The sequence below is a fragment of the Salvia hispanica genome, chromosome 1, assembly GCF_029641045.1.
Source record: "Salvia hispanica isolate PSC_SH4W2 chromosome 1, Shi_PSC_v1, whole genome shotgun sequence".
Classification (NCBI taxonomy): domain Eukaryota; kingdom Viridiplantae; phylum Streptophyta; class Magnoliopsida; order Lamiales; family Lamiaceae; genus Salvia; species Salvia hispanica.
Window position 1 is genome coordinate 38575561 of NC_142692.1, and position 19156 is coordinate 38594716.

A 19156-nucleotide genomic window follows, 5' to 3' on the forward strand; every position below is an offset into this window, starting at 1 on the left:
CATTTGATTACAATATTTTTGAATGTGAAATGAAATAAAGAAGCATTTGAGTACAATATTTTTGAATGCAAAAGCCAAAGAAGCAATTGATTACAATATTTTTTAATGCGAAATGAAAAAAAGAAGCATTGGAGTACAATATTTTTGAATGCAAAATCCAAAGAAGCAATTGGTTACAATATTTTTTAATGCAAAATAAAAAGAAGCAATTGTTTACAATATTTTAAATTCAAAATCAAAAGAAGAAAGTCATTGATTTCTGTTTTAATGCAAAAACAGAAGAAGCAATTGATTACATTATTTTATAATCCAAAATCTAAAGTAACGCTTGCTTACTATATTTTTGAATCCAAAATCAAGAGAAACGATTGATTACAATAATTTTGAATGCTAAATCAAAAGAAGCAATTGCTTATAGTATTTTTGAATGCAAAATCATAAATAGCAATTGATTGAGTAAATGGGGCATATTTATAATACTATGCGATTTAAGAGTTCTTAATGATGATTCAAAAAGTGATTCATATAAGTGATTCATATAACATACTGTCGATGTTGATAGTAATGGTGTTGTTAATGAACGTTCAAAAATATAGCAGATAGAATGATGTTGTTAAGCAGTACAGAAGTAGTATCACATACTGTCGATGTTGATAGTAATTAAACAAAATACAGAGCTCGTCCATACTTCGCATATTACATGCGCAAAAAAATACCAGTTGACATACTACATAAGAGTGCACTGGCACTAGTTACATGGATTGGATCATTGTTTAAACCATGTTAAATAACAAAATACTACCAAAGACATGGACTCCACCACGTTCAAATCTTACCATCTGTCTCCAGAAGATCGAGAATAAAAGTAGGTTGAGCAAATTCATCCAATCCCCTAAACAAGTCCAGAAGCTCAGGCTCCTTCACCAACTTTTTTGCAGCATAAAATTGTTGCTTGATGGTCAGCCCGGGCATACCTTTCAGTTGATTGAAGACCTCGGTCCTCTTCGTACTAAGATCGAACTCATAACCAATTCGAGTTGCGATGTCCTTCAGGCGCTCATTCGTGTCCTCATGGATGCGAGTCATGAGAGTAAGGACACTGTCCATCTTGTCATCAGCCTTCCTCTTCTTTGTTACCTTGGTTGGCACCCTCGGACTAACTTTGACAGGTGCCGAAGTGCTCTCATCAACCATCTCCGGTAGAACACCGGTAGGAAAAACTTCATCGGGGAAGAGTTCCTCTAAAGTCATTGGAGAATTTTCGTTTACACCAGAACCAGACCCATAAATTTTGCGGACTGCATCCCCCATGTCCATAACCTTAACCTCTTCCGCACGGTCCTTGCCAAAAATCTCTTTCCAGTCAGCGAACATTGGCCAAGACTTGTTCCTCATATACTTGGCATTGCTATCTTTCTACAAAAGATATTAACCAAAAAACACAAATTACGAATGTATTATCAAAGAAAGCATGTATATATGGTAATAAATATATAAGCAACTAGATTTAACAAACTGAATTTGCATCAGTGGCTCAAATCTGGATTCACAAATCTAATATAAACAAAGATACTAAGATAAACTACGATAAGCAAACATAATCACCAAATCATTCCGTTAGTCTCCACCACTTGTCCTCACCCAACATCAGAACACCATTTAACCTCCTCACCCAACATCAGAACACCATCTAACCTCTACAGAGCAATGTTGGATGACAAAACACTCCCTAAGCAATTTTTCAGATTTTGTTGGTCGACACAGCAAGCGTGTAAACAATGTTATGGCATACGAAACAAGGGTAAATATAGCTAAATGTTACCTGTACAACTTGTGTCCATTGTTCATCATCGATATCTATCTTGTAGTCACCATCGGTATTGAAACCAACACCACTACGGTCAAGTATTTGCATCGGGGAGTAGTAATTCTTTTTCCAAGATTGGATCTTCGACTTGATGTGGGGTGAACACAAATATCAGTTTTGGGAAATTCATGTTTTAGTACCTCCAATGCACGGGTCAAATATCCTGCACGATAACCATTTTCCGACTTCCATCCGGTTGCCACCAACTCCTTCATGGATGACAAAAGGATTTGCTCCTCGCGTTGTGTCCACACACGTCTAGATCTGTCTGCTAGCACCCCTCTACCGGTAATACTATCCGGGTTACCTGCAAAAAGGATATTGTCACATGCCCTCTCGTGTTATCACGGAGAAGGAACTACGAAGAGTAAAAGCTGTTAAATGAATGCATTACCCTCTGGTAATGGACTGCCATCGGTGTCGTTACCACTCTGTTGTTAGGAGGCCATACGAGCAAAGCTGAATTGATGAGAATAGAATAGAACCACTAAGGCAACAAAAAATTAGAGCAATTACACTCTAATCAATGAACTATTATAAATTCTATGTAACTGAAATATACTAAAACAAAGGCTAAACATAAGCTTGGCCACACAACGAAGATGAATTGATTGAAATAAACCAATTGCCCAACTTGAAACCATTAATGAGCTTCAACAAGTTCAAATAATGCAAACTGTAATTAATGTAATTCATTTGAAGTCCTATTGTTTGACACTCCAATACAAGAGAGAGCAGATTATAGAAGAAATATCCGACGGCAATATCGTCGTATACATATGAAAAGATATACAATCCATCTACGACAAAGATACGAGTTTAGACTACCTTGAACTTCAGGCGAAGGTCGTCGGCTCAGTTGATAGCGTCCACCGTTCTGAGTTTCGCAATTTGGTATAGAGAGTGCAATCTATATTTGGAGGAGGCGTTGAGATGGGGGGGGCGGGAATTAGGGTAGATGAAAAATTTGGGTTGATTGGAAAATTTGGGTTCACCGCCAAAATGAAATGGATGAGGACAATCTCGGAAATATGAAAATGCAATGAGGATAAATTTGGGAATACATGGTTGTATCTTGTGTTTGGACACCTCATACCAAACATAAAAATAAGAAACTAGGGATATGAATATGTACAAACAAACATATGGTAATTATTGCTAACTCTAACCTATAACTTGATTTTTGAGTTTACTATATCTAAACATATGTTGGGCCAACATAGAAAACAAACGAGCCCTAAGTGATGACATGGAACGAGATGGGATGTGGGATAAGCCCTGAGATAGGTCCTTCCATTGCTATTGTGCCAATATGATATTAAAAAATAAATAGTCTTGTGCTATAAAGACCACATTCTCAAGTCTCAACTAAATCTGTATAAAATATATACAATAATTAGCAATAAATATGCAATGTTCAGATTTTATATATTTGCACCTTTATTACAAGCTTGATTGACACATTTATATATTTGCACCTTTATTACAAGCTTATATGGCACCATAGTAATAGTAATATCCTTTAGACCAATAATTAAAACATGGGGTGTCTAGTCTACTCAGTTAATATTACTATTCTAAGGGCATCCGCATCTAGGGCTGGGGAAAAATACCGAAAAAATGATATATCGCTCGTATCGTATTAAAAAATATCGAAAAATTATCGAATTTTCGATATATCGTAATTTTCGATACGATACGATAACGATATGAATTTCCTTATATCGTGATATATCGTTTTATATCGAAAATACGATATATATCGAAAATTTTCGATATATCGATATTTTCGATATATATCGATATTATATTTTCGATATATATCGATATATATCGAAAATTTTCGATATATATCGATATTTAACGATATATCGAATTTCGATACGATATATCGAAATATCGATACGATAACGATATGAAATTTTTTTATATCGAAAGTTTGATATATCGAAACTTTCGATACGATAACGATATGAAATTCTTTCATATCGATATTTTCGATACGATACACGATACAACGTTTTCGATACGATATATCGTATCGACCCACCCCTATCCGCATCGCAGAAGCGATGTTGTCTCGGTCTCGTCTCGACGAGACGAGACATCTCGTCGCGCGACGCGTGCCGACGAGGCCGGCCTCGAGCTTGCGAGACGACGTGCGCGCCCCACGTGGCGCGCGCTGGAGGATAGCGTGGCGCCCACTCGCCTGCCCGCGAGTGGGCGTCGGAAATAGGACGTAATAATTTTTTTTATAAATTCGAAATATTCGAATTTAATAATAAAAAAAATTAAACGGTCAAATGACCGTTGTATCAAACGGTCGAATTTTTAAATTTTTTCTTTTCTTTTCTTTTCTTTTATTATTCTATAAATATACTTCATACTCCATTCACCATTTTACACACAATCACTACTCTCATTCCTATTCCATTCACTACACTCATCTATTCCTTTCTCTCAAATTGTTGAAAAAATGTCCGGCGATGGAAACTCCAGCGGCGGCGGCTCCGGCAGGCGGCGCTCCGGCGGGTTCGACGATTGGGCGAGCATGTACAACTTTTTGGGTACTCCCGGTTCGTCGCCGGGCACCCAAGCCTCGACCACTCTGCCGGCGTACCAAACACCACATTTTGATGTGGATGCATACTATCGCCCCCCCCCCCCAGAGGTACGGGCAATCGTCGGGATTATCCCAAATTCCAGAGAACTTTTTGGCGCCTGAACGCACTTTGCCCGACTGGCCAATAGTGGAGGCTCCGGCTCCGGCAGGATCGGCCTCAGGATTTGCGTCAATGCCGAGGAGGAAGAGGGCGACCACGAGGTTGTGGGGGACGGCAGCCGTCATCCATACCGCCAAAAAGAGACGTTGGCTCTGTACGACGCTTGGATCAGCGTCTCGTACGATCCTGTCGGAAAAAAGTCACCGAAGCTTACAACGCACGAAGGCCGAAGAACACCTTTGCCCGCAACGTGAAGATGCTCCGCAGTCATTGGGACCGATGCGACAAAGATGTCAAAAAATTTTGCGCGATATTCAGGGCATAAGAGGCGAATTATCAAAGCGGAGCCAGTGGAGCCGACATTCTGAGAGCGGCGTTGCGGGTCTTCAAAGACGACGTCAGTAAAGATTTCAAGTTTGTCGATGTTTGGTCGCAAGTCCACCACCTTGAAAGGTGGGCTGGTGGTGTCGAGTCAGGCTCGAAACGCACGAAGCACACGGCGCGTGACCACTACTCGTTTAGTGATGGCGGTGAAGGCAACTCCTCACGTGAGGGCACGCCAACCGATACGCCAACCGATGATGCAAGGGGGTCTTCTTCCGGTGCACGACGTCAGCCGCAAGGGACCAAGGCGGCGAGAGCGAGGGGGGGAGGGAGAGGGAGGGGGAGGGGCTGCGGCGAATTAAGCTAGGCGAGCGAGGGCTCGGGCTCCGGCACGGGCACGGGCTACAACAACCTAATGTCCATGTACCTGGTCGCCACGATGGCTGACACTTCAAAAATGAAAGCTCGCCAATTTGAAACCCATATGGACGGAATTGAGCATCTGAGAGCTCAACTTGGTATTCGGGATCGATCTAACTTGGGTGCACCGGCGACTTCGGGGGATGATTCGCCGGCGGAGTAGTTTTTATAATTTAATTTAGAGTATTTTAATTATGTATTTTTTTAATTTTTTAGGATTTTAAATTATGTATTTTTTTTTTAGGTTTTTAAATTATAATTTTTATTTTATTTAATGAAGTGTGTTTTTATTAATTGAATTTGTTGGAATTAAAAATAAAAAATAAAATTGAATGAATAGTTAAGAGATGGTTAAGAGATGGAGGGATGCAGGTGTTGTCTTTTAGTTAAGAGATGACCTGAAAAGTACAATGGGGCCCATGAATAGTTAAGAGATGAGACGGTTAAGAGACGGATAAGAGACAAGGATGCGGATGGCCTAAGCACATTTTTAATAAACATCGCTTACAAAGATAGTACTTATTACATTCGTTTCTAATACTTTGTCATTCATTTGATCCCACGGATTTTAAAAAAGATTAATAAAAAGTGAATTAGAAAAATAAGTGGAATGTAATATTCCAATTTTATATATTAATTTCATAATAAAATGTGAATGAGAATAATTTTGTACAATGTGAGATCTATTATAAAAAAAATATTAAAAGTGAAATATGATAAATTTTTGGGAACGGACAAAAATAGGAATAAGTGATGCAGAGAGTATTTATTATTAAATTGAATTTTAACATATGCATGATTCATATGTTACATTAATTAACATCGTGCTTTCAACTTTATATTCATTTTTAATTCTTGCTATGAGGAAAAATTAAAAAGCTGCAGTTATCCATCACCAAAGGTCGAACCTAAGCTATGAATTCGTAATTACTGAAAACGACAATTAATAATATATATCACGTGGGAAGATAAGAAATAGTAGTAAGATGTCAAGCAATGAAGCAATAAAATAATTAACCGCATGCTGAAATTTCTTTAGTCAACTAAATTTATGTGTTTTGCATTCCAAATGGGCTAATCGATTATCCGGACGTGTTAATTACTTTAAATCATGACACCTGTATTGTATTTATTTAATAGTAGAAAATATTGCTTGGTTTGATTTATACCATCTACATTTTAGGACGTAATATATAATTTATATGAATTTATCATGTTATTATAATAATTTAGTACTATATTATAAGATATTAAATCAAGGTCTTGTTTGGGCTGATGTTAATTAATTAAGCTAGTAGAAGTATCCTTCGCATCAATTTTAGGAATATTTGCCCTCTAAATTCCTTTTTCCAAAATTTGTTTTTGCTTTAAAACCCGCACGTAAATTATCAAATTATTAATTTGTTCTGATTTTACAACTAGTCAAAACATGGTTTAATATAAATTATGATTGAACAAATAAAATTATTTAATTTCGTAGTATAATACGTTGTTGTTTTGTTTCCTAAAACGTGATATCATTTTTGTTTATAGCTGAAATCTTGATTGATTGTAAGAAAAATAAAAAATTAATCTGCTTGCAAAATAAAATCATATTAATAGTTTTAGCATTTTCTCCGTCCTATAAAAATAAATCTTTCCATTTTTGCATGTGCTATAAAAATAGTACTACTAACTTTTAGTTGTGGTAACTTTTTTCTCTTTAATTAAGTGTGCTCATTCTTAATAATCATACATTTCAATAATTTTTTTATAAATCTATTTTATTTTGTCTTAAGCATTAAAACTATTGATGTTTCAAAAAGAATTATTTTTATGGTATTAAGAGAGTATGTAATTTACAACGAGACTAATAAAGAATAGTAGTAGTACTACTTCACAAAAGAGGAGTGAGACCCAGTCGACGCCTCACTAACATTGTAATCGTGGGCTCCATTAGTATAAAAATCAAATAATAATTGAGTTCTCATCATATTCAATCCCACTTTTAATAATGCCACTTACAACAACACCACATGGGAAATTCAACTACTTTTGGATCACGTGTTAAACATTTTCTATTAAGTTCACTCACTCCAATTCAGCACATGCCTCCATTTAGTGTGTTAAAATAATGCCTTTTTTGGACAACGTGTGGAATTGCAATAAAATACTAAATGCCGACATGCAGGTGGTATCTGTATCTATCCGTCGTTGTTCGATCTATACTGTTTTGTTCTACTCGTTTCACATAGTATTTCTCAATTTTCTTATTTATAGTGATTATGCGGAAAACATATTAATAGGGGTGTTGAAAAGAATAAGCATATGAAAAGGTTTGTATTAGAAGAATTTTAAAATTGCATTAGTAAAATGTGATTAGTGTGTTTATAGACAAGATCGAATGGGTTTTAACATTTAGTTAAATATTGCATGAATTTGATCTGAAGTGCAGTCATTTTGTAATAATAAAAAAGTTTAATTATGAATATTAAAGTTGACATAGGCTGATTCTTTTGGTAAACTCTAATCCTAAACCACAAATTCTACTAACTTATTATGTGAATACATATTCTAATACGTATTTGCATGGAATTAGGGAAATTTTTATATTTTCAGGAAGTTCTGTTTTAGCATACATAGGAATTCTAAAAATCATGGCAAAGATAAGATAAGTAATCGTATTAATATGTTTAGTTAGTTTGATCTATTCTGAAAAATGAGTGTCATTTTACCCAACTAGTACGTCTTAAAACTTTTCATATGTAGATTTCCATTGAATTATTAGTGGAGTCGAAGCCAAAAAATAGAATTAAAAAGCATCCAATCAGCGGCACCCCCTGTTATCTAAAAAATTTAAATTAAGTAACAACTAGTATCTCAATATTGAATAGGGAGTAGTATTACAAGCTTTGAACATTCCCGCCATTAGCAGAATCCGAGGAATCTCCGGTGTTGAAATCCATCATCCTCATCCACTCCTCCATATCTTCTTCCCCAATCGTCAGATCCCAAATATTACTCTGTTTTTTGCTGCTCGATCCAATTTCCCACATTCCACCGTTCCCCTCTGTACCCATTTTCTTCGGAGGCGCTTCCACTGCGCCTCCTCTAGGGGCCTCGGTGTAGTCGGAGAAGGCGAAATTGAGCTTGGCCCGAGGCCCGCGGAACTCGATTGCCGCCCTGTCGTAGGCCCGCGCCGCGTCCTCGGCCGTCTCGAACGTCCCCAGCCAGACGCGCGCCGCCTTCCTCGGGTCGCGTATCTCCGCCGCCCACTTCCCCCACGGCCGCTGCCGCACGCCTCTGTAATTCTTCTTCTTCCTCTTCTTCGCCGGCGCCACCGCTTTCTTCTTCTCCTCGTTGAACAAATTACACCCCAAGCACCCTTTAATCCTGCAGAATCTGCACGTTTCCATGTCGGCGGAAACAGAGAGAACATCTTCAGACAGGAATCTGAAGTCGTTGGCGGCGGCGAGGGAAGCTTCTCCGGTAATAATATTCTTCAAGGCTGAGACCATCACCGACGCTTCTTCGGCATTAGAGAGGCGGGGCAGAGGAGGATGCGGCGGCGGCGCAGACATGGAAAGGCATGCGGCGGCGATGGTGTTGATTTGCTCTTGCTTGATCCTCTTGTTTGACTTCTGCATGTCTGACTTTTTTTTTAATTTTGATTTTGCTAAGAATAGTAAAAGATTGTTTGTTTGAGGATGTGTGGAAACTCAGAATCGGTATATATATGTAAGGATGGAAGACTCTGCCAGCTTGACAGTCTCCAAACACTAATTTTACACGGAGTGAATCTTCAGGTGTTGGCAATGGCACGTGCGGAATTCAATTCTGGGTGGGGCCCGTTTGGATGGAGATGCTGAGTTAGTAGTAGTATAATCGAGCGGACGGTGGGGGACCAAACATGACCTCATCGATTACGGTAACGGATTTAACTTCTTTTTTTTTTTTTTAGAATCTTCCCAACTCATTTTCATTATAAAGTTTGTTAATTAAACGCGAAATACTCAGAACATTCTTATTTAATTTTGTTTTTTAGTATTGGTCGACATTATCTATAAAATTGGAGTACTAGTAATTCTTCCAGAACATAACTAATTTTCTTCCCATAGTCATCATAATTTCAAACTGGACTCACTATGTGAAAAGTATAATCACGGCATATTTTAGGTGTTGACCTAGCTATTTTGTACTTTATGCAAATTAAATTGATACATTTGATATGAAATTTATTCAAAAATTCTAAAGAGATTTATTTTATGGTATAAGGTGCTTTTAATAATACAACAAGTTGGTAATTTCACAATTAATGTTGGAATCAAATTTATTAGACATAAAAGTGCTTTAAAATATCATCAGGCGATAAATATTAGTCATTCATGTGCAACAAAAATAAATAAATTTCGTGTATATTGGAATTTGCCATGATAGTTTCAGCCAAATAAAAAATTGATGTTGCATTAGAAAATAGACAATCTGTCAAGTTGAATACCAAAACAATATAATGTACGGAAGTTCAAAGTTAATGTATTTATACATCAATTTTATTTATAGATCTTGAGAACATTAAAAATTCACTAATAGTTTGTGAATCTACATTTAATTAAACCTTGATAGTATATGTTTCCGATCATAATTGCATATGATAATGGGTAAGACCAAGCAAAAGAACTGTAGCACTCCATTTTCTAGATAAATTATATATTCAAGTATGCTTTTAAGAAAATGGAAAAATAGTAGTAGTATGTGAACACTAGCTTTTGAACTTGTCAAAATGCTATTATTTTATAAAGTTCAATTCTGTAAACTTTTTGTTACTGACACTATGACTTTTACTGATTACTCTCCATCCCACGATGATAAGAGTTATACTGTTCCATATTGACCAATTTATTTTACTCACATTTTATTACAAAGCTAATATATATAAATGTAACTTATATTTTACTAAATTATTTAATTTATTTTTTTTTTACATTTCTTAAAATCCGTAACCAAATCAAATAAAACTTATATTATGAGACGGAGGAGATATTGTGTAAAAATCATAGCTCTATTTATAAGTATCAAACAAAATAGTACTCCCTCCGTCCCCTATTAGGAGTCACTCTTTGACCGGGCACGTATTTTAAGAAATGTAAAGAAAAGTTGGTTGAAAAAGTTAGTGGAATGTGGGATCCATTTTTTTATATTGGTTTTATAATAAAATGTGAGTGAATTGAGTTAGTGGAATGTGAGACCTACTTACTATTTATGGTAAAAATGAAGTGTGACTCTTAATTGGGGACGGACCGAAATGGAAAAGTGTGACTCTTAATGGAGGACGGAGGGAGTACTGCTTAGTAAAAAATAATAATAATGGTATGCTACATACTCTCTAACGATCTTGATTTAACATAAACAACACAGTAACATGTAAATTAGAATTCAGCCACAGCTTATTCAAATTAACAATAAAAATCCAACTTCAAATTCCAACCCTTTGCAGAAATGGTTGTTTTTTCCTAGTATTATCAAATGATGAATCAATCTTCAGTTTCTTCTCTTTCTCTTAGCACAGCACCAAAATTCTGCACCAACAGGTCCACAACCAATGGAACCAGCTGATCAAAAGGCACACCCTTTTTGTACACATCTCCCAAATGCGAGTCGCTCCCGATTCGGCCGCCAAGGAACACATCGGCCCCCTCGACCACCTTCCCGCTCGCGTCCCTCGTCATGCACCCCATGAACCCGATATCCGCCACCTGCACCTGCCCGCACGTGTTGGGGCACCCGGTCCAGTGCATCCTCACGGGCCTCGTTACCGAGACAAGGCTCCCCACCTCCTCGGCCACCTTCAACGCGCGCGCCTTGGTCTCTATGATGGCCTGCCCGCAGAACTGGCTGCCAGTGCAGGCCACCAGGCCCTTCATCAGGATGGGCGGCTCGGGGGAGAACCTCTCCGCGAGGAGAGGCTCCCCGAGCAGAGCCTCTAGGTTGGAGTTGAGGATGTTTGGTATGATGATGTTTTGCTCGACCGTGAGCCTCAGCTCGCCCGACCCGTATTTTTCAGCCAAGCGTGCGAGCTCATCCATGTCATCCGCCAGAAGGCGCCCAACGGGGATGTGCACGCCCACGAAGCTGTACCCTTCTTGCTTCTGAGGATGCGCCCCGAAGTAGTCCCTTCGCTCCCATTTGCTGTCGATCAGATCTTCGCGCGACGCCCTCTCCAAACTCGCCTCCGGCATCCTCTTCACCACCTCCTCCCTGAACTTCCCAATCCCCTGCATCAATCAATCAACATACAAATTTCTAGTTATTAAAATGCCTTATCACAATAGTACTAATGAGGATGACTCACAAGTTCATCAATCAACCACATCATTCGACACTTCTGCCTGTTGCCTCTGAACCCGAGGTCCCTGAAGGTCTCGAGGATCGCGCTGCAGACGGGGACGACATCATCACTGGGGACCCACGCATCAAGAGGGATCGCCTCAGCGCATCTCTTGGCGCTGAAGAACCCTCCAACCAGAAGATTGAACCCGAAACGCCCATCTTTTGTCGCCGGCATGTATGCAAGATCGTTTATGTGCGGATGCTCGTATAGGTCGTGCGATCCGATCACACACACATTCCACTTCCTCGGCCTGCAATCACCATCTCATCAACCACCAACCAACTAAAAACACACACACAACAAACATTCCACTTCATTGCAATCACCATTTCATCAAAACAAGCAACTAAACACACATTCCACTTCAATTACACAATGTGAAGAGCACATATATAGTAGCTTACAAGTTGGAGAAAGAGGGATTCCCGCGGGAATTAGCAGTGATGTACTGAGAGAGAAGGTTGTTATAAGGCCTAGTGTCGACGATCTCATGAGGATCAATCCCGGCAAGAGGGTTCCCCACAGGGTTCCTGACGTTGTCCATCCCGCTCTGCAGGCTAGTCAACCCGACTTCCTCAAGGCCTCTCAAGATGTCAGGGACATCGGCTAGAACAACGCCCCGGATTTGCCAGTTCTGCCTAGTGGTAATATCAGCACAGCCATCCTCCCCATACTTCCTTATCACACTCGCCAGATACCGCGTCTGAGCACTGGTTGTCACCCCATTCGGCAGCTTCAGCCTCATCATGAATCTACCATCTGATGAACATACATTTTTATAATGAAAGTAAAGATAAAAAATGAGAAATGGAGATTTACAGGTATGCTTCCTCCTGTGGAAAAGGCCGAGCCATTTGAGTCTGACATCAACATCATCCTTAGTAAGCTTGGACTTGTCGAGCTCTTCAATGGGGATTTTGGAGAGCTCTTCGATTTCGTTTTCCATGAAAAATTTCATGGGCTCCTTCTCAATCTTCACCTTCTCCTGAGGATTTATTCCCTGCCTGAACTTCTCCTTCAACACGAAGTACCCATCTTTCTCCTCCACCCTCGGTTCCAGCCTCGCGGCGTCCACCTCCACCGCCGCCGGAGTGGCTTGAGCCCTCACATTTTTGGACCTATTGCTACTAATTGGCAGCGACGATGGCGCCGGGAACTTGACGTGAAGTGATGACATGATGAAGGGAGATTGGCGGCGGCGGCAGAGATAGTGGTGAGTGGATTATAAGAGGTGTGTGGATGAATTGATCAGCTGCTTTTGGACTCTTGAACATTGCTAAAGGTCGTTTCTTAGTGACAGTTGGTGTCATCTTAAGGAGATACCCTTTGGTAGTTAATATTGTGGGGCGTGTGCTGTTTTGGGAAGTAGTAATGGATAGTTGGAGATAACGAGTGTAATGTAAGCCTTTGATTTGGAAATAAAGGTATGTTTTCCACGTACATCACTTGCCCTCTCCGTCACACTCAATGTCAATATTTGTTTTTTTTTCATGTTTTCAAGTGAATTAAGTAAAAAGAAAAAAAAGTACTAATTGAATATTTTAATAGCGAGATGATTTTTTTCAAAATATATAAAATGGTCATCTGAGAAATAGGATATTGTTGTTGAGAAACAGGACTCATGTACAAAAACTAAGATCAGAGCTATTGGACATGGGGTTGATCGCGGTTTGGAAAACTAAAGTTCTTGCAAAAATGAGGTCATGTACAAAAAAATACTTTTAGAGTTATAATTAATGATATAATTATTGAAAATTGAACAGATATTTTTTTATTGGATCAAAATGTGACTAAGTTGATGGCATTTGTACGACTACTTCATTTTCTTTACATATTCATTTCAGTATCTTAAACTAAAAGCAACATACCATCTCATTTTCAAAACATGTCAAAAGACCATCTTAGTTTCCCCAAATTCAATCATTTTTCTATAGTGAAGACAAAAAAATAGTATATACACCATTTATCAAGACCTAATTTCAAGCTTCAAACATCATGTACAATCCCCATCTTTCCCCCCCTCTAAACTCAAAACGAACACGACGCCTGCCGGGAACAAAAAGTGGAGCAATAAACCCTAGAGTCACCCATCCTACAAAAGCTCAAGGGCAGGGAGAGAGGAGAAGAGAGTTTGCCCTACCTAAGATTGCGTTTCTGGATGCTCCGTGTCACATTAACCTATACGAATATCACCTCAAACTTGGCGCACGGATGGCTCTCTATGTGCTTCCTCAGATCCGAACTGTGGTTGAGTTTGAAGGTGTACAATCCTTGCCTCGCTGTCAGCCCGACCGGGTAAATCTTGTAGAGTTTAAGCTCATTCCCACCTCTTATGCTCTCCGGCCTCTCACTTTTCCAGATAGGAACGTGTTTAAGCGATCTAAACTTTTGCACAACAGCAGAGGATAGGGCTTCGATAGTCAATTTGTCTGACCTGTATTAAGATATATACCAATGAGTCGAGTTGAATGATATGACTATCACTAGGATACGCAAAAAGCAGAAATAATGAGAAAACAAACTCCCAATCGCACACGAATAATAGACACCTTAGGAAAATGGATTCCATATGAAACCTCCCTCTTTCCCTGACGTATATGTGGTATGTAGTTCTTGAGCCACGAGTACACTTGCAGGGACGGTTTTGAAATTCTGGACGGTTTTCTTCTTTTTCTTGGATTTTGGTTGCCAGGAAAATGCATAGACGGCATGATGAGTGTACTGCAGCCATATCAACAAGGGCCTTGAAGGAATCGGATGGTCCCTCATATTTCCACCTAAACAGAAATAACCAATAGGAGAAAAGGGTCCCTAAACATGTCGAAAGCTATGCCAATAGGAAGCAGATATTAAACTAGTTAGGAATAAGATACAGACCTCAATGATTCATTAAATGCAATCTCATTGCCAGCAAGGTATTTCATTCTCTTGGCAACGGAATCAACGTCTGTGAGCTCCTTGATATGCAGCAATGAACCAGGACCAGGGGAGAAATGTTGGATATTAGGAGCGCCAATCACCACAGGGATAGTGCCTGCCATGTACGATCAGCTTTATCAGACAATTGCATCGTCAAATGCAAAATCAAAGCCAATCCAATAGAATCTTAAGCAAGGATTAAGCTTGTTCAAAAGGCTTAAGCTTACAATAGTGTAAAACATGCATGTATCAACCTCTCAATTCAGTGTCTTTCATGGCACATTAAAACGTCTTAACTTACAGAATTGCACATAAACATACTGCTGTATGTGTATCATAAATCCAAGTATGTGTGTCTATTATATTTTGTTGGTATGTGGGGGATTTATAAGTTCTTAAATGGTATAACAGCAAAGGCCTATTTACAAACAAAAAATTTATCAGTAAATGTAATATTTAACCTGCAACAAGAGATTGGAAGAACTTTTCAGTAACATAATCCTCCTCGTTCGAGTTCTCAAAAGCCAAGCTAAACTTATAATGCTTCAACGCTTCCACTTTATCAACTGAAAATATGAGAAAATAAAGATTTTCATACATAACTTGGCAGTTGGCACTTAAAAAACAAAATTTAATTTCACAAATAGGGCGGAACTGAGGTGAGGCATCACCTTTTCCATCACGATTTCGACGGCAAGCTCCATAAGAATCAATGCTGACGTTTTCTTTCTCAAGTCCGATCAATGCTTGCAGCCGGAAATTCATAGCACCACAGTTAGAAATGAAAGCAGCAGCAACGGCACTTGCAATTTTTGGTTGAACTGGAGCCATTATATCGTATTCAGCCCACGAAAAGTATCCCACTGGCACATCCGATGAAAGACTGGTTGTCATTACAATGTCATATCCCCGACTGTAACATAGGAAACACACATCACAACCAAATTAGTGAACGGAAAAAATACGGATGTTGGTGATCTACTTGTGTGTATATCTCATGAATGAAACAACAGAACTGACTTTTTTTTTTGCATGATTATGCATCTAGAATAACAACATTTATGGCAGCAAAAAAAAAGAAATTCCAATGTCTGAAAATCGATGGAAAATTGGAAATTGTAGTTGATAGTAAAGGAAATGAATAAGAGGCAAAAGCAACCACTTTTGTGCTTACCCACCGTCGTGCCTCGCCAATATTGTTCTCAGGATAATATGTGGCGGCTTCCATTGACCTAAGCACGGCAGCAGTGCCAGATGACTGAGGAGTTCCAAATCCAGCATCAGGTTTCTTACTCGATTCATCCCCAAACTTACATCCAACGCCACAGGTCATAATTCCCTACACACCGTACTATTTAAGTCAAGAAACAGAATTTGTTGCACTAGAATCTCAAAAACAATCTAAAGCTAAAGAAACTTCACACCAGATTTCAGGCAGATCAAAGATTTCCACTTTGAATTTCTCATAGCTAATTCACATTCCAGTTTATCCAATATAGTAGTAAAATCAATAATCTCAAAACCTATCTGCAATACTATTCTGGTCCTTACAATAAATGATCAACAAACATGAGCACACATTCTAGATTCCGCATAATACCTACCCATTTAAAAATCAAAGAAATAAAAGAAGAAAAATCACCTCTTCAGCCCCATTCACCAAAATTGGGTCTTTATCGAAATCCCTAGAATAAGGCACGGAGTCGTCCTTCTCCAACCATGCTTCACAGCTGTCGACAACCTCCGGGGCTGGGTTGGATTGGTAAAAAGAGTCAGCCCACGAGTCGACATTCTTCACCACATCGAGACGGCCCAGAAACGTAATCTCCCCTATCACCACAAGACCCACCAAAATGGGGAGAAAATTCGACCATTTTTTCTTCATTAGAGACGCAGACGATGGCGATGAATACGAGGTTGATCGAATTTCCAGAGTGGGCTTCGGCTGTTGAATGAAGTTAGCAGTAGCCATAAACTTTAATCGTTAAGGGGAAAATTTTGATCTTTCACGAAAAGAATTAGGAGAGAGAGAGAGAGTTGGTTCAATGAATTGTCATTGTGTTTTTTTTTGTGTCAAAATTAAAACTACCAACTAACATGAAATCATTTGACTAAAAAAGACGAAAATTTCATGGCCAGAAATAAGTGAGTGAATCGATTTTTTTCAAGCGAGTGAATCGAAATTAAAAGCACAAACAAACAAATCAAGCATAGAACTTACGTGAATTATGCCTCTGATTTAAGCAAATAGAGTAAATAATTGTGGAGTATTTGAAAAAAAAATTGAAATCTCTCAAAATAGTGCTTGCCACGATATGGCATTGACAAATCACCATACTTGCCACGATAGCAGTAAATTATAGACTTGACTTCAGAGGCAAGAATTATCAACTAGTAAAACAAAAGCTGAGGGCATCCCCAACAGGGCGGACGCCGCCCCTTAGTCCTCCAACTCGCCCTAAACCCATTCCTTAGTCTGCGGACTATGCATCATCTATGGACTATGCACACATTTTTGCATAGTCCGGCCTATAGTCCACGGTCCGCCCCATTGCAGGGGGGACGGACTATAGACACATTTTTCTTCTTTTTTTTTCTTATTTTTTATATTTTCTTCTATTTATATCACCAATTTTTTTACTTCATTTCACACATTTCACTTTACTCTCTTCCCCATCTCAATTTCTCTCTAAATTCAATTATGAATTCCAACGATTTCCATATTTGCAAGCATAAAATATAAAAAATAAAAAATAAATACTGACAATAGGATATGCCTTTAATTTGTGGTGTTTTTATATTTTTATTCTTGCTAATTGATATATTTGCAAACATAAAAAATAGGATTAATGAATTTTTGTAGTGTTTAAATATTCAAATAATAAGTAAAATGCTTAGGGCGGGCTATAGTCCGCCCCATTGCAGGTGGAAGAGGCGGATGATAAAATGCTGATATGGCGGTGCATAGGGCGGGGCTTAGGGCGTCGTATAGTCCGCCTCATGAACCTTCTACATGTATGCAATTACACAATTTATGGAGTAAGCAAATACACAAGAGTCCAACACTAAGTACAGAGCTCACAAAATCGAAAGCAGGAGACGGATGTTCACCAAGACATCTACTAGCCATTTTATGTCTCCGACCACGTAACCTATAATCCATCGGAGGGAGAAAGCAACTTCTTTACTATACAGATGATTATACATCTGCATCTACATCTAAGTAGATGAGTTTGCGAAGGCACGATGGTTCTGTTCCTACTAGTCTACTGCGGGAAACGGTGGGGTGTCAAAATGCCATGGGATCCCAGCTTTATATGTTACCTCGATTATGCAATGCTAGGGGAAATTTGAAATCTTGCACCTCATTTGAATCTTCATGATCCTCTTTAATAGTACCGTCTGTAAAAACAGGCACTGGGGTCAAGAAGTGAACCAAGATTCTTTTTGTAAATAGACTTGCAAATCAGAATTCAATTCTACACATTACTTGATCCTGATGTGATCCGGCTAAAGCTATCTTCAACCTTTTTGCTTGAGACTCGGAATTTAGCGTATTTTGATTATCTTCATCCAAAAAATTCTGACCTGGAAAAACATAATAATGTGAATGAAAATGATGATGTGATAAAGGCAAAGGGTGATCTATGCAGAGTGATACGTGTATTTCTTGAATTTGCATACTCGCATCTACACATGAACATACACAACCCCAAACAGTTAACTGAATTGGGGGGGTGGTTATTACAGTGGCTGTGGAGCAAATATGGTAATGCATTAAACTTCTGAATTTATTTTTGGTCAAGAATCAAACCTCAATTCAAATACGAAGGGAGAAAACTGTAATCTATCACTTTTTAAACAATCCGAAAAACTCAAGAGAGGCCAAGTTATGGCAATGATGGTTTTGGATTACCTCTACCGGAGTCAACTATGTCCTCTGAAGTGAGAAACTAAAAAGCTTCTATAGCAGCTCTGTTTAAGATACATGAATTAAATTAAATCAACATTCAACTTCCACAGGATTCTGCAATTAAGCCTCCATAAGCAGCCTCGTAATCGAGAGAAGAAAAAGAAGAGTTACCAGCGTCACAACCAAGCGGCGGTCGGAAACTGTATCCGCCGGCTGAGCCTCTGAGGTCAAATTTCCTTCCATAAGCGGATTGTAGAGATGAAGCAGAAGAAAAAATTCATAGGAAAAGAAGTATTGTCAAAGTGATAGACGCTTTTACACGTGTCAATAGTCGCACCTGAGTGCCACGTCAGACCGAAGTTGATAAATATCTACAACTATCGCCAGCGCTGATTCATGTTTGTTTCCAGCTGTCTTTTCTTGCCACTATCATTATTTATTTTCTTTGTGGTGTGTGACAAAATTAGTTGTATTTTCATTTTGTAATTAATTACAATTGATTTTAATGGCAATTTTGCAAAAGAGTAGTGATATTGGACATTTTAGGTATTTTATATAGTAATAATGATGAAATATCACATATTTACCCTTTAATAACTATTTAGGACATTTTATAATATAGT

At 38.6% G+C, this 19156-nt stretch overlaps 4 protein-coding genes and 1 long non-coding RNA gene across 5 annotated transcripts; all 5 read right to left on the minus strand.

The window, feature by feature from the left end:
- Nucleotides 1-683: 683 nt before the first annotated feature.
- Nucleotides 684-2163, minus strand: LOC125217542 (uncharacterized). The gene is made up of 2 exons (XM_048119060.2): nt 1823-2163; nt 684-1416 (listed from the first exon to the last, which is right to left on the minus strand). The coding sequence occupies exons 1-2, from the start codon at nt 1913-1915 to the stop codon at nt 826-828; spliced, it is 684 nt and encodes a 227-aa protein (XP_047975017.1). The 5' UTR covers nt 1916-2163; the 3' UTR covers nt 684-825.
- Nucleotides 2164-8120: 5957 nt separating this feature from the next.
- Nucleotides 8121-9026, minus strand: LOC125219645 (ethylene-responsive transcription factor ERF109-like). Its single transcript, XM_048121675.2, has one exon. It carries the CDS (start codon nt 8958-8960, stop codon nt 8217-8219), a length of 744 nt encoding a protein of 247 aa, XP_047977632.1. The 5' UTR covers nt 8961-9026; the 3' UTR covers nt 8121-8216.
- Nucleotides 9027-10690: 1664 nt separating this feature from the next.
- On the minus strand, nt 10691-13014 carry LOC125220205 (ferredoxin--nitrite reductase, chloroplastic-like). Its single transcript, XM_048122370.2, has 4 exons — nt 12521-13014; nt 12106-12460; nt 11663-11951; nt 10691-11585 (listed from the first exon to the last, which is right to left on the minus strand). The coding sequence occupies exons 1-4, from the start codon at nt 12876-12878 to the stop codon at nt 10845-10847; spliced, it is 1743 nt and encodes a 580-aa protein (XP_047978327.1). The 5' UTR covers nt 12879-13014; the 3' UTR covers nt 10691-10844.
- Nucleotides 13015-13549: 535 nt separating this feature from the next.
- LOC125220206 (putative fucosyltransferase-like protein) lies at nt 13550-16694 on the minus strand. Its single transcript, XM_048122371.2, has 7 exons — nt 16263-16694; nt 15799-15959; nt 15292-15533; nt 15082-15186; nt 14579-14735; nt 14251-14478; nt 13550-14135 (listed from the first exon to the last, which is right to left on the minus strand). The coding sequence occupies exons 1-7, from the start codon at nt 16590-16592 to the stop codon at nt 13880-13882; spliced, it is 1479 nt and encodes a 492-aa protein (XP_047978328.1). The 5' UTR covers nt 16593-16694; the 3' UTR covers nt 13550-13879.
- A 332-nt stretch (nt 16695-17026) lies between these two features.
- On the minus strand, nt 17027-18802 carry LOC125217562 (uncharacterized). The gene is made up of 4 exons (XR_007175747.2): nt 18705-18802; nt 18537-18595; nt 18111-18208; nt 17027-18022 (listed from the first exon to the last, which is right to left on the minus strand). It is a non-coding gene; the product is annotated as an uncharacterized LOC125217562 (long non-coding RNA).
- Between the last annotated feature and the right edge of the window lie 354 nt (nt 18803-19156).